This window comes from Cyprinodon variegatus, unplaced genomic scaffold, assembly GCF_000732505.1.
Source record: "Cyprinodon variegatus isolate N-32 unplaced genomic scaffold, C_variegatus-1.0 Scaffold36, whole genome shotgun sequence".
Classification (NCBI taxonomy): Eukaryota; Metazoa; Chordata; class Actinopteri; order Cyprinodontiformes; family Cyprinodontidae; genus Cyprinodon; species Cyprinodon variegatus.
The window spans coordinates 232,745-246,999 of record NW_015150489.1 but is presented as its reverse complement, the minus strand read 5'-3'; the positions used below and the strand labels follow the sequence as shown (position 1 = coordinate 246,999).

The window sequence follows — 14,255 nt, the reverse complement described above, 5'->3', positions numbered from 1 at the left end:
AAAAAAAAAAAAGGAGAAATGTTTCAAGCTGGGCCAAACGGTGAGCACAACGTAGCTTTTAATGAAGAGATGATAGTAAAAGTAATGTTAAATACATATCCGGAACTGTCTGGCACTTATCTTATAATAAACAATAATATTAGCAGAAGCACTATTTGGCCCAAGCCTGGGTTTTCCAGCATGTTTTCTTAGGAGAAAAAATAGAAATGAGTGGCAATGGCTGATCTGATCACAGAGGATCATTCTAACTATAGATGCACCAATCGATCAGTCAGTGATCAAACTGCAGCTCCAATAGAGAAAAGCCTAATTTATTTTTGTAGAAACGCTAATCTGAAAATGCCCATCAGTGCATTTAGCGTTAAACCCTCATGTTTTGTTTTTTTTATTCAACATTAAAAAGATACATGTTTAGGATCAGTGGTTTGATGACTGGATTTCTAAATACTACTGAAGTCAAAGAATCTGCAAAAAAATTTTTTTTTATTTTTCTGCTCTTAAGAAGAATATAAAACAAAACAAAACCGGAATATGCTGTTAAGATATAATAGAAAACAGGAATCGACTGGATCGGTGCATCTCTAGTTATATTATTAGCATATCTGGTAAGCAAACATCTATGTTTACTCTCCGTCTGCTGTATATTTTTTAAAGAAAAGCATGATTTGATTTTTAAAATGTCATTGTTTAAGCACAACAACAATACAAACACATATTTCTCTACTAAACCCCTACTGAATCTTGCATTTTGCGCTAGCTTTTTAAGACTAGTCATCAGCTTGGCATATAAATAGAATCTATAGTGGTCATTATATTTCTTATCAGATATACAAAATCTTTAAACACATAAATACAACACTGCTAATCTCAATGAATAGTTTTTTTTCTCCCCACTATCAGAAAAAAAACATCCTCATTTTTATAGTTAATTTGTTTTAGTCCTAATGAATCAGAAAAATCTTGGTTTGTTTGAACTATAAAATAAATAACTGCATTTGCATTGTATGTGTGGACACAATCTGCAATACTTATAAGAATCCCTGCTGTTCCTTAGAAAACTACAATTAGCCATGGAATTGGAAAAAAAAGGGAATAATACTTTGTGGGAGCGACTCTTTTTAGAAGGTTTCTGAACAATGCTGTGATAAACGTCTCTTCAGGAGCAGAGATTTAAAAATGGTAAAAAAATTTTCCTGTTAAAATAAATTTAAATGAACCCTCTTCTGCATTCTGATAACATTTCTGACATATTTCATTTGCTTGACTTGAAATCTGTTATTCTAAAAACAAAAAGCTTTGAAATAAAATGGTTTAAAATTAAATTAATTTGATTATTCTTAGAATCTGTCAGAACCTTTCCTAGACTCCCCTCCATGGAGCAGAGATCTTGCTTTTACTATCGGTTTTATTTTTAAATTTGTTTTTAAAAACAAGGGATAATTAACATGTAAAAAAAAAAAAAGAGCTAAATGCCAACAAGTGAGCAAACAATTAGAACCAAAAATATTCTGAACTTATTAGTTAGTTTTCCCGTAGCTCATTTAAAAAGGCACAAAAATGATAAAGAGAAACCGTCATTTTAAAGCACCTTTGGTGTTTTTAGGAGGTACTTTGGTGAAATTAGGTTAAAAAAAAAAAAAAGTTAAAAGTCAAAGTAGCCAAAAAAATAATCCCAGGTTTAGTGTACTCATAAGAAATAACCCCCACAGCGCTTTTATGCAGAAGAGATAAAAACAGGGCCTTGAAGAATCTCCTTGGAAAGCTGAAATGTCAAGCGAGGCGATAAGCTCTTAGGAGTTTGGATGCAGTGCCGTTGAAGCTGCAAGATGTTCCAAATTGTTCACTTTGTATTTTTGGCAAGCTGGTGCAGAGAAATGAACACAGTGTTGGAATCATGTCTCAGAGGTGAACCGCGTGTGAGATTACATGGAGGACCGTAGGTGGGCTGTGTTGGTGTCTGTGTCTAAGTACGGCATGATTCGTGTGACGCGTCTTTGAGAACAGGCTTCGGAATCTTAAAAGCTGAGGTGTGAGTGTTTATGTGTGTTTGAGGGAGCAGCTTGCAGCAAACAAGTCTTGGCTAGTGGCTAAGGTTAGCGTCCAGTCGCAGCCAGTGGAGACCCTGCCGAGTGTAACGCACCAGCTCCGTCATGCTGCTGGTGTTGAAGATCAGAGGTCCCATCACCTTGTCCAGCTCAGAGAAAAACTCTGGAATGGTAAAACAAAAACAAGAAAATTAAACAGGGGATAAAACAGGAAGATCCTAAAGTTAAAAGCCCTGCTATCACAATTATGCTGTTGAATTTATCTAAGTGATCAACAGGCGAAATTCAACAGCCGAGACTTCCTGGAATCGTTTTCTCCTTCGTTTTGAAAAATTGTGCAAGTTCAGTTAGATAAAACGGAAAGAACGATATTAGTTGGGCAATAGTTGTGACAGAAATTCAGGACTTCATCCACTCTAATGACGTAATACGATATGGTTTGATCAAAACGACTCCTTCGTGCTTAGAGTCACTGTCCTGCAGGAAGTGAAACCTGTGGTCTTCTAAATTCCAGGCATTAAGATCCACTTAACTTCCAATTAGCCCTGATCTGCTTATCCTGTCCGCTGTTGAACAAACGAATCCCCACAGCATGATGCTGCCACCACCATGCATCATTGTGGGCATGTTCTCTAACGAACATCTGACACCGTCACAGAACAGCTGTATTTATATAAAAAATTAAATCAGAGAGAGTTGGATTATTTGTTAATTAGGAAATTTGTTATAGGAATTGGCTGGAGCGGAATAAATATCAAAATTCGACATTAAGGATTTATATTTACAAAACAATTTGAAACACCTTTTCTTCCCACTTTACATTTATTCTACAATTAGGGATAGTTTATCATACATTTTAATTAAAATACTAAAGATTGGATTTTGGTCATTTAATAATAGCTTCAATATGTCTTGGAATACAAGTTTCTTCATTTTCAGCCTTTACTGAAGTTCAATATTTTTTTAAGAATTTGATCTTCAATATTCATGTCTAATAAAAATCTGTCTGCATTAATAATCAGCAATGACTTTTTATTAAAAAGATAAAAGCAAGAATTGAACAAGCCATTAGTCACTGAAATTGATCTAAAAGTTCAGTCTAAAATAACATGAATGACAAAGGTCGACAATCAAAGTTATCTTAAGCAAATACCTTTCTGCTCCTTGGCAACTTGCTCCGCCTGATCCCAGATCTCTGTGGCGTACAGGAAGTTGGAGGTGACCTGGACGTAGCTGGCAGCCATCTGGTGGATACGCTGAGGTATGGTCACAGAGGAGCTGGCACTGCTGTTGCTGCTGACTGACGAGTAGCTCCCTGCTGGGCCTGGGGAGAGTTTCGGCGACACTGGAGAGGGCATACCTGCCGCTTTACTGCAACAGAAAAAATTAAAATGAGTTCACCAGATGTTGTAAATGGATTTATTCAATTTTTTTTTGTTTTAAGTTTCACATTCTTTAAATTCAAAGACAATGTGTTCATGCTTTTCATGAAAAAAGCAAAGATGTGGTTTGAGTGACAATTTGTGAAAACCTTTAAGAGAGGTGAACACTTGAGTTTGTGAATGCTTTTTGCAGAAAATGAAAATTATCACTCACAGTAAGAAATGAAAAGATATGAAACTAAATATCCACATTTTAACATTTAGAAAAGATGCTCACAATCTTTCCAAACATGGAATCTGGAAAATCTACACAACATGCAGGAGCAAACGTGTCTTAATCAGATTAAATCTCCAAACAGGACAAAGCGTTGACTTACTTTCCCATTCCAGGAGAGGGAGCCTGGGTGTTACTCAGAGAGTTCTGTTAAAGGAAACAAGAGACAGAACATTATGTATGAAGCAAGACACGCATCTACAGAAAAAAAACATCAGGAATGGAATCTTAATGGTTTTTAAAGTAAATGTGAGCACATAGAACAGCTAGAATACCTTCAAATGCTCTGTGAGGGTTTTAGAGTATTTCAGAGCGCTGTCTTTCCTCAGCTTGAACAACCGCAGATAGAGAAGAGACTGGCATTTGAGGCTGGAGAGAAAAACAAGAGGATCTACTTTTAGAACCCAAAGCAGAGCGAGTGGTTATTTGGAACCGACATGTTTGAACAGAGTTTTAGACACTAGAACCCCTAAAGTACCTTTAGTAGTTAAGGACACTTCTACCAGGTGAAATGAAGCCTTATTATGAAGACATTAAATGTACTTACCAAAGCACGGCTAGCCTCTTGTCTGCTGAAGTGGCATCTGGGGCCATGTAGCTTTTTAACTTCATAGTGTATCTAAAAACATAGGTAGGAAACAGTTGTAAGAGATTTATGGTTTAATACCAGGTGTTATTGCTAAGATAAAAGGGTTGTAACAAGATCAACTTAGCAGCCGGAGAACAACAGGCTTTATGTTAATATTCCGATCCTAAAACATAATTCACTGAAGGTCTTGTTTTTACTAACCTGATGAGCTCCACTGTTTCCGCGTACATCGGGAAGGGGGATTTGGCTTCCTGGGCGCTTTTCTCCAGAGCGTTACCGCACTCGATGAATGAGACCACAGCATCAAGGTAGTACACTGCCTTTTCAAAACGGTTGGTCTGAAAAAGAAACGGGGGAGAGGGGGTTTATTTATTTAATATTTCTATCCTAGACGTTTGGCTCCAATGCCAAGACAAAGAGCTACAAAATTGAAAAAAGTTTGGTGAATTTCTAACTTCTGTGGCAGTAAAAACTTTAAACAAAAATCCACATTAAACAAACTTGATTTCTATTTTAAATGAGGGATGCAGAATATCAGGAAGAATATTTTTGCACAATACTGTGATGACAAATATTTCTTCATCCTTCATTAATATTTTCTACCATTGTCGTCAAGCTTTAGCATCCCAGCAACTAAAACCATACATATGGAGAACATTTACCTCTCCAATGTAAAAAATAATATCCAAATAAATATTGCTGCCTTATATTCCTTTGAGACTCCAATAATGTAAATACTGGAGTGGCTAAAGGCTGCTGCAATAAGGATACTGTTAATTCTAAGAAAGAAAGTTGAGGCTCGTTTTGGAGAAAACCTTTCTTTGTGAAAAAAGTCAAGCCTCACCCATACATGAGGACGGGTCACACTTTGCAGACCATCCTTTTGTTAATTATTTGTTTGCATTTAACACAACGTTAAGAGGCCGATCTGTGTTTACACTACGGCTGTCCCCTTCTTATCAACAAGCGGATTCAGGGAGCCTGCGGGAGGAGACAGATCTGATGCAAACAGAAACCTGTTTGCACCACTGGTACTCCTTAAAGATGACATTTTTTTTTTTTTTTTTCAGAATTGGACAATCCATATGTAGAAACCAACCCCATTGAAACAAAACTTGTTAAAAACTGCCTGTGCTGGACCAACATTACGCCATCTTTTTGGAACGCTGAGCTTCCTTTGTTTTCCCTTCGGTTTTCTGTTCTACACTCTTGGATTAAATCAGGTTAAAATCATTCATCTTCCAATAAAAACAAAAAAACTACGTAAGCACTGAGAAAGAGGTATTTTTCTAAGTTTCATTGATGGGTTGCCTTTATTGATCTCACAGTGGAGAAATTTCACCATCAAGGATTGATATAGATGAGAGAGATGAATCTTTTGTTATCTGTTTATATCAGGCGTTACGTTTTCCTACTAATCTTTTGTTTAGTTATGTTTCAAACATGTTGATGTTTTTCTCTTTAATAAATAATATAAACATGTCTTTTCTAAGCAAGTAAAATTTTATGGTGAGTACAGAAATCATCCTTTCCTATAAGTTTTAGATAATTAGACACATTTAGTTGTGTACTTCAGTTAACCATCACTTACTAACCCTTGTTGAAAAAAAACAAGAAAACGTAAAAAAGCCTTTTTCTTGTTTTTTTTTTACCAAACATAGAGGTGGAAAAGAAACTTCATTCCAAAACAGGCAAACAAAAATAGTTAAAGTTTCTGACCGTCTGGGGAAACTGGTCAAACACTCAAAGATTTAAGCTGGTTTCAAATTTTTTTGGACAGACTATCAGCACTTGCAGCATTTTTATGATAAAAAGAAAAGAAAAAGTCATGAATTATAGCAGTGACCCTTCTACTCACCAGTGCATCTGCATTGTGCTTGAGTTTCTTAGCCTCTTGTAAGTAGTGATCGGCTGAATGAACCCTGAAACACAAACATGAGCACATAAAACCCTTTTTCTTACATACAGTAAATCACAAAAAATCTAAACAGTTATTGTAATGACATCATCTACACTGGTTATCCAATCTTTTCCCTAAACAGACTAAAAAGGGACACAGAGAGCCATCAATCCATAATTTTTCAGACATTAAAGCGTCTTTAAACTGTTTCCTGGTGTTTCATCTGCCTTATTCATTCAACACATTCTTAGAGTCTCACTGGGAGCTGTGGAAACAGGGCAGAGCTCATCTGTACCTGTCTTCAAACACCATCTTGGATCTCTGAGACCGTGAGCCATCAGTGGAAAGAGGAGGGACAGCCAGCTGGTTAGTTGAATTTTTCTCCTGCAGAGACTGGAAACAACGACACACATAACTACAAGGGAAGGGGGGGAAAAAAGCGTTTTATATGATGGAAGAACAAGACTGGTAGAAGATGACTCACATCAACCTTGCCCTCGCGTGTGCTGCGTCCCTTGTCCTCCCCTTTCCTGTGTTTGGAGGTGGAGCTGCCCTTGCTGCTGTGGCTCCCTGCTTTCTTACTAGCGCTGCTGCTTGACAGCGATGTGGATGAGTGGTTGGCAGTCCCTTTTCGACTCGGATGGTCGGACTTGGGCGTCCGCTGAGGGCCGGCTATAGAAGGAGACGGTACGGGCTCCTCTTTCTTCTCCAAGGGTCTCTTCGACCTGGTGGAATAGAAATCTGGATTAAAAGCTGTATTATGCAGCTGTAAAGCTCTTAATATGAATGCATTCATATATGGAGATCAAAAGAAATTAAAAGTTAAACTAACAGGTGATTCAAAACTTTGCTCCAACACCAGGCTATAAAGCAGAGGATAACAAAGCCCAACAAATCATCTGATTCAGTGTAACTTTTACATTTAAGCCCAAGGTTAAAGGTTCATTTTCTGAATAGTCATAGCATGTGGAAAGCTTTTCTGATACAAAATGAGGCTGAGATATTGTAACAAGAGGGTCAGAGTGGAGTGAATCATTATTAGAAAAAAAAAAAAAAAGAGAATACTTACTCTTTATTGCTGGTTTTATGGGGAGACTGAGTTTTATCGTCTGGCTTGAATCGCTTACTCTCTGGCTTGGTGCCTTCCTCGTCAGTCTAAAAAGAAGAACGACGTTCAGCAACTCAGAGCACTTTGATTTCTTATTGTGCCAATGTTTTTAAAGCTCTATTACATGTTACACAATGCACTTTTTGCAAAAGTAAAAGATAAACTCTCTTTTAGAAGTTATTTTCTCATGTTTAATTAGAAAAGCTTGATAGAAACGGTAAAATTCATAAGAACTCAAATTCACAAAAACTTTTTTTTCCCCACTTATTTGAGGTGTTTTTTTTTAGCTTTTTCGAAAAAAAAGTGGAAATGTTCAAAACCGGAGATGGAAACACTTTGCGAATCAGCCCTCAGGTGGCAAACTTTTCCCTCACATGACTGACCAGCTGTTTCTGCTGTTGGCCTCCTTTTACGCGAGTCAACATGGCGGGAAAAAACATCGCCATAACCAGCTGACATGCTAACATAACTTGCTCGATAACCCATTTATTAAAACTTTCCTTCATTACTAATCTGTGCTCATTGCTAGATTAAGGAAGACTGACTCTGCCACATATAAAAATAAATACATAAATAAATAAATGCTCAATAAATAAGGTGACTCTCTAGGACACACCCCCTCCTCATTTGCATACTGAGGTAGAAATGCATACAGAAATGTAAAAAGGGCAGACAGAAATAAATAGCGGTGAAGAAATAACTAGGGTAAAAAAATACAAAGGAAGAATAAAACAGACAAAAATATTATAACATGCACATAAATATAGACTTAAAAATATAAGTAATAAAAAAAATAAAGTTGAACATTATAAAGGACAAAAAAATAAATAAGGTAAATATTACAAAGGCAAATAAATAAAGAAGCTAATTAAAAGAGTTATATACATTTATGTCTCACTGTATAATTTAATTTCTACTTACATTTATTTGTTTATTGTATTTTTGGTGGCAATTAATTGTATGATTATTTATTTATTGAGCATTTATTTATTTCTGTATTTATTTTTATATATGGCAGAGTCAGTCCTCCATACTAGATGGCCGCCTCTACTTCCTGTTTAATACAATAATGCGTGACGATGTACTGTACAAAATAATGCATTACACTTTACGGTGCTAGGATGATTCAATTTAAACCAAATGGAAACACCACAAATTAGCATTTCATTTTTTTTTTTTTGCTTATAATTCGCATTTCAGTTGGATGGAAACACTGCTACTAACAGGAAAACTTTGGCAAAAAAACAAGATTAAAAAGTGATGATGAAAGGCTCACCTTATGCTCTCTATGCTAAACAAAAGATGAACAGTTTATGCAGTTTTTTGTTTTTTTTAAAGATTGGGATATTTTGGTCCACTGTTAAGCCTGTCCAATTAAAGTATTAATATCTCATCCGTCTTTGTCAGGGGCTCTGTATGATCATATTTCTCTTCCTCTAAAGGCTGTAGGTATTTTCCCTCCACAATACTTCACATATGCTTGGATACTACACTTTTACCAGCCAGTGCTATTCTTTTTGTTATTCAAAATTCTGATGATATCGGATCATCAATTTTGGATAAACATTTACGGAAACTCTAATATAACAAAGAACATAAAAAAACAAACTTTTTTTGCAGTAAATATGGTATGCATGTGTAAAAAAAAAGCTTAATCAAATAGCTGAAACCAAAAGCTAATAATAATAAAGTCCAATTAAGAGTGACTGGTACTGAGTGAATCTTGGTAGGACTTAAAAAAGCCTCAACCCTCTTTGATTCTTGAAGACTTTTTCTTGTTTAGATTCGCTGTCCTGCAGGAAGGGAAAACTTCCAACAGGATTTCTCTTCTTAAAGAGGCTTTGCAACATTTGTGAAGATTAGCTTTTTATTTGAAATTAAATGTTTTCAGAAAAATAAAACATATTGTGGCTTAAAAAAAATGATAAAAAACAAGAACCTACCTTGTGTTTCCTCTTTGACTTGCTCTGCTTGGGGAAGTCCTTGATGCTTTCTCGGTCTTGGGAGTCTTCTCTCTCCACTTTAATTTCTGCAGGCTCCTTGTAGGGTCGTCCCGGGATCCTCGACAGCAGGCTTAGATCTATAGGAAATAGGAAGGAAAGGGAAGAGTCCATTTTGTAAAATAAATAAAGCTCCTTTATGAAACATGCAACAAGGACACCAAACAGAGGAATTCTTTTATGTTATTCTGAGACGTACAAGAAGTTGGGACTAACCGATTTTGACGACCAAAACCTGCTGCTGAGGTTGTCTTGTGGGGTAGCGATCCTCAAGGTCACTGAGTGGAGACAACACAGGAGAGAAAACGCAAACCGGAGTTCTGATGCTCTCTGTATATTTGGGAGTCTGTGAAGAGGATGGGATGCTGTCGTTTCCTTCAGAATCTGAGGAAGAAGAGTCTGTAGAGAGAAGTTCACGCGACTGAGGGGTCTTGGTGGGCGCCTTCGTCTTGCGTTTGTCAGTAGTGGTGGTGACGGAGGGTAATGATGCCCTGGGAGAGGGCTTGGGTTCTTTTTTGATGGTAGGTTTGCGCGAGCCTTTAGTGCCAGCAATGGGCCGGGGGGGAGGTATCTCTGGAGCTGGTTCTGTCTCCACCTTAAGGCCACCCCTGGGCTCTTCCACCACTGGAGGCTTCTCCGTCTTTTTAGGCTGCTTTTTACCGAATCTTATTCGAGGATTTGCGCCCCCTTCGCTCTGGGCGGGGGACTTCTGTCGGCCACGGCCGCCCTCGGCACCCTTTTCCCTGCTAGGTAGGGGCGGTGCAGAGTCCTTGGAGCTGTAATCTCGGCCTTCTTTCTCACATTTCGCTTTGAACCAGTTGTCCAGCTGCCACTTGTTGATCACAGGCTGTTCAGGCTGAAGCAGGCAAAGAAGAACAAAGAGTCAAGAAAGGTACTCAGAAAGCTGAATATTATAATGTTACAAAGATTAAACTGAAAGGAAGAGAAAACAATTGGCATTCCACATTTATGATAATATTGAACATTTAGAAGTTTAGTTCAAAATGTTTTCCTTCCAATTAACTTTCCGTGGGTAAGCTAGATAAATAGCCTGCATCTTTTGCTTTGGCCTTTTCCTGACTCATCAACATTGTGAAAGGAGGGGGTAATTATTGATTTAAAAAAAAAAAAAAAAAAACAGGCTTTCATGTAAAACTGTGATTTGTGATCAACTTTTAGCCAGCAGTCCTGGTTAGTTGTGTTTTATGTTTCAAGCCTATTTAATTATGTTTAGATAAAAAATAATGTTGGTTGAGCTCTGACTGTGTGCAGCAAAATGATTCAAGCAAAAAAATCTTACATTAGTCACCAACTTCATAGCTTTAAGCATAATTTTTTAATTTTTATTATTCTTTAGGAAAAAGCATTTGACATAATTGGGTCCATATCACCAAAGCTTTGTGTCTGATTGCAGCTGAATGTCACCTCATGGTTGTGGAGATAATAAACAGGGTTTTCATAAACTTTTTCTGTAACTATTTGTCATTTCTTAGTTTCACAAAAAACAGAAATTTTACTTTTTCTTTACTATAAGCCATATTTATCTAAATGAAAACAAGCACCTTCAAATTATTCAGTGTTTTTAAATCTATGAGTTCTTTTTTCTGAATTCAACAATAGATAAATCAGCTGAGACACACCTAAATATTCTAACGATTTATTTGCAGCCAATAGATTCTAGCGACGCAGATTATTATAACGCTAGAGTTGGATGAATACCTCAGGAGAGGCGGTCCTGGGCCGCTCGTTGGCCTCGCTGTCCGTTGTGCTGCTTTCGCTCTCGCTGTCGGAGCCAGAGCTGCTCTCTGAGCCACTGTGGCTGCTGGAGTCATCCCTGGTCGGCTCCGCAGCTTCACTGTTATTGCTGTTGATGAACAGAAACAGGCAGGGGGTTAAACTCCTGGAAACAGTAGATAGTTGAAGGAATACATTTACATTGAGGTAATGAATTAAGGGACACCTGTGTTGAGCTTTTTTAAATCTGTGTTTAAAATAAACTTTACGTTAACAGGTAGAATATGGTTTTCCAGGAAAAACAATGATATTAGCAACATCAAGCTAACATAGCTAGACAAAAAAAAACATTATATACAACAAGACAAATGCAATGAAATCATAATAAACATATGACAAGGGTTTGTTTGTAATACATTTGTTTCCTTGTTCTCTAAAAACAGGCGATGGTTGTTCTGATGACATGTTTTATCAAATAAGCACCGCTAATCCTGAAACGACCACCTCGGCACCCAAACAGGCTATTCAGTCATTTGTGGTTTTAGAAAATACGGTGTCCCATGTTGAGAATACCACTGTAGTCATCTCTCAATGAAACCAAAGCACTAAAAAAAGAAAACCTGCTGGACTCAAACAACAATAATAATCGAAGCTTTGCACTTCACCTTGCTGATGTGTTCCTTGAGGCATTTTTGGATTCTTGTTCTCCATCGCTGTCATCACTGCTGCTTACTATTAAATCTTCTTTCAGTGTGCTGAGCAAACAAAAAAGGTCAAAAGGAGTTAGTACTGCAGTCCAGGATAATGTAGTTATTTAAATCTCACTGTAAATCAATGAAGAAAAACAACAAACACAGATTTACGAATCAGGACTACAAATACGTAAACGACTCACTCTTTAGGCTGGTGGCTGCTGGAGCTCTTTGATGAACTTCCTCGCTCTAAGACAAAGTTCATATTTACAATATGTTTACACATGATGATCTGTACACTAAATTAATAAATAAAGAAAATAGAGTCTGAATTGTAAAACTTACTGTGTCCACTTGGAAAGGGGTGCGCATCCTAAGGTAAATGAAAAAAAAAAGTTTTTTGATTTTCATTTTGTCTGAACTTAATGGTTTAAAACATTCACAATAAAAATCATCTTTGTACAAAACAAGGTTTTGTATTCAAACTAGCCTAGTTGCCCTTCTGGAACATTAAAAGAATCATTAAAATGAGTTAAAGTCTGCGTTCAGTGCTGACCTTGGTGGGGAATGGAAACTTGGAGGGCTCTGTTTTGCAGGGAGTGTGGATGGCTGTAAGTGGAGGAGGCCATGATTGAGTCATTTCCTGAAAGGAGAAAAAGAAAAAAATAAGAAAAAAACCCACATAACTCCCCAACACAAATGGGGAGAAAGGCTTCAGATTAGGAGAAGGTAAAGCTGTTTTTTTCCCAGTTAGTTGACTTTTTTTCTCTCTGTATCATAGAGCTGAAAGAACTATAGAAAGGAAACGTTTTAACAAACCTTTAGGATTTCATCGACACAGTTGGCGTCACCGGATCCCTGTTGAGAGAATCATCACCATCATGATTAGCTGATGTTACCATGGTCTCAGTTCAACAGGTCAGAGAGCTTCCATGTATAAAGCCATTAGTCATCCTAAAGGCATTTTGTGAGCTCTAATAATTCATGCAGACATGGTGTACAAAACTGTAGTTTTTTAATTTCTTATAAATGACATCACAAAGAATAATATGGATGTTTTAACCACTGCTGATTGGATGACCCTAAGATAAGGGATCCTTTATGAAGGTCTTGTTGTTAAAGGACACATATGAACATTGATAAAGAATTCTAATAAACCACAGGAGGGACTTTGGGTTGAAGATGATGTCTTACCTCCACAGGCTGTGAAGGGATCTTAAGTTTTGTAAGTGAAGCTTTGCCGAGGGACTTCACCTCTCCCATAGTGCTGCTGTGCGACTGCCCGCCGTAGCTTTCAGCTTGTGAGCTCTTGGGTTCTGCCGTTTCCTGGCCATCCATGGGCCGCACGTAAGCTGTGGGCTTTTGCTGCATTGAGCTGGGCTTGGAGACCAGAGATGGAGGGAAGGCTTGGTTCGAGTGCTGTCCACTGGGGAAGGAGGAGTGAACCCGGGAGGGGGAGTCCCAGCTGGCCTCCCTGTCTCTGGGCGACTTGTTGCGGTACTTGGGGTGATGCTGATCAGCAGTCAATGAGTTCCGCGAGTGGCTGCTGGAGGAGGTCAACGAGCCCTTTGCTGGACTAGAAGTGTGGGACTTTGAATGTTCTGAGCCTCCGCTGTGCTTACTGGATTTCTTCTCCCCTCTTTGGCTACTGCTGCTGCCGCTACTGCTGCCGCTGTTCCTCTGTCTACTGTGTTCCCCTGAGAGTCCAGAGCGTTTCTGTGACTGAGATGAAGATCCGCCCCCCGCTGGGCCCACAGGAGTCCACTTACTGCTCTGGCTACCACCTCCACTACCAACACCTCGCTGGTCCCCGCCGAATAAAGGCGGGCCGGACTTCTCCTCTGAGGAAGACGAGCTGTTTGAGGCTTTTCCTGGAAGTTTTGGAAGAGTATCGCCAATCGATTCTTTCATCTCGTCGTAATTGCCCAACATGCTCTGAATACGGTTGGACAGTAGATCTGCTTTGCTGACCTGAAGAAAGAAAAGCAGACGATGGAGCAATGGTAAAGAGCAAGCAAAGAGTTTGCATAAAAATTCAAATATTTATATTTTCTGATCATATGGATGCTTATCGCCTATAAACATCAGACAACCCCTGCAATTTGTTCTTAAATCTGCTCTGAAAACTCTTTTTTAGCCTCTGAACCAGCATAAGAGAGCTCTAATTATTTTTTTGGCATCTTCCTGTATTTTTGTTTCAACCTTTACATATACCTGTACAGCACTTTGTTTGGTTTCACTTCTGTTCCCCTAACAGCAAACATGCTAGAAAAAATTTATCTTATATTATATTCTTAAAGCAAAAAGGAAAATGTGGTAAAAACTAACTTCAAAATTGCAGAATTTCAAGTCTCTCCAACAAAAAGAATCAGTTAGAACACTACGTTTAAGAGCAATTTTCCACCCAGAAATGATCGAAAGGGCTAATCAGGCACAGTTTGTTTATACTGAGCTCTGAACAGCCCGTCTGAACCGAGATAAGGGTCAGACCACAGCCTCAGCACAGAGGTTAATCAATCACTCTGAGGGCT

The 14,255-nt window shown here is 38.1% G+C and overlaps 1 protein-coding gene across 2 annotated transcripts in view; it reads right to left on the bottom strand.

The window, feature by feature from the left end:
- Positions 1-7: 7 nt before the first annotated feature.
- Positions 8-14,255, bottom strand: part of aff4 (AF4/FMR2 family member 4) — a 33,206-nt gene continuing 18,958 nt past the window's right edge. For both annotated transcript variants that reach the window (XM_015405003.1, XM_015404996.1), the window contains exons 3-21: positions 12,919-13,695; positions 12,544-12,582; positions 12,281-12,367; positions 12,070-12,097; positions 11,928-11,973; positions 11,698-11,787; positions 11,018-11,162; positions 9,515-10,154; positions 9,242-9,378; positions 7,260-7,345; positions 6,675-6,915; positions 6,486-6,583; positions 6,149-6,212; positions 4,492-4,628; positions 4,249-4,320; positions 3,977-4,070; positions 3,805-3,848; positions 3,199-3,416; positions 8-2,208 (exon numbers count right to left, since the gene is read on the bottom strand). In XM_015405003.1, coding sequence (XP_015260489.1) covers positions 2,081-2,208; positions 3,199-3,416; positions 3,805-3,848; positions 3,977-4,070; positions 4,249-4,320; positions 4,492-4,628; positions 6,149-6,212; positions 6,486-6,583; positions 6,675-6,915; positions 7,260-7,345; positions 9,242-9,378; positions 9,515-10,154; positions 11,018-11,162; positions 11,698-11,787; positions 11,928-11,973; positions 12,070-12,097; positions 12,281-12,367; positions 12,544-12,582; positions 12,919-13,695 — 3,171 coding nt within the window. In that variant the 3' untranslated portion in view covers positions 8-2,080. The remainder of the gene's footprint in view (positions 2,209-3,198; positions 3,417-3,804; positions 3,849-3,976; positions 4,071-4,248; positions 4,321-4,491; positions 4,629-6,148; positions 6,213-6,485; positions 6,584-6,674; positions 6,916-7,259; positions 7,346-9,241; positions 9,379-9,514; positions 10,155-11,017; positions 11,163-11,697; positions 11,788-11,927; positions 11,974-12,069; positions 12,098-12,280; positions 12,368-12,543; positions 12,583-12,918; positions 13,696-14,255) is intronic.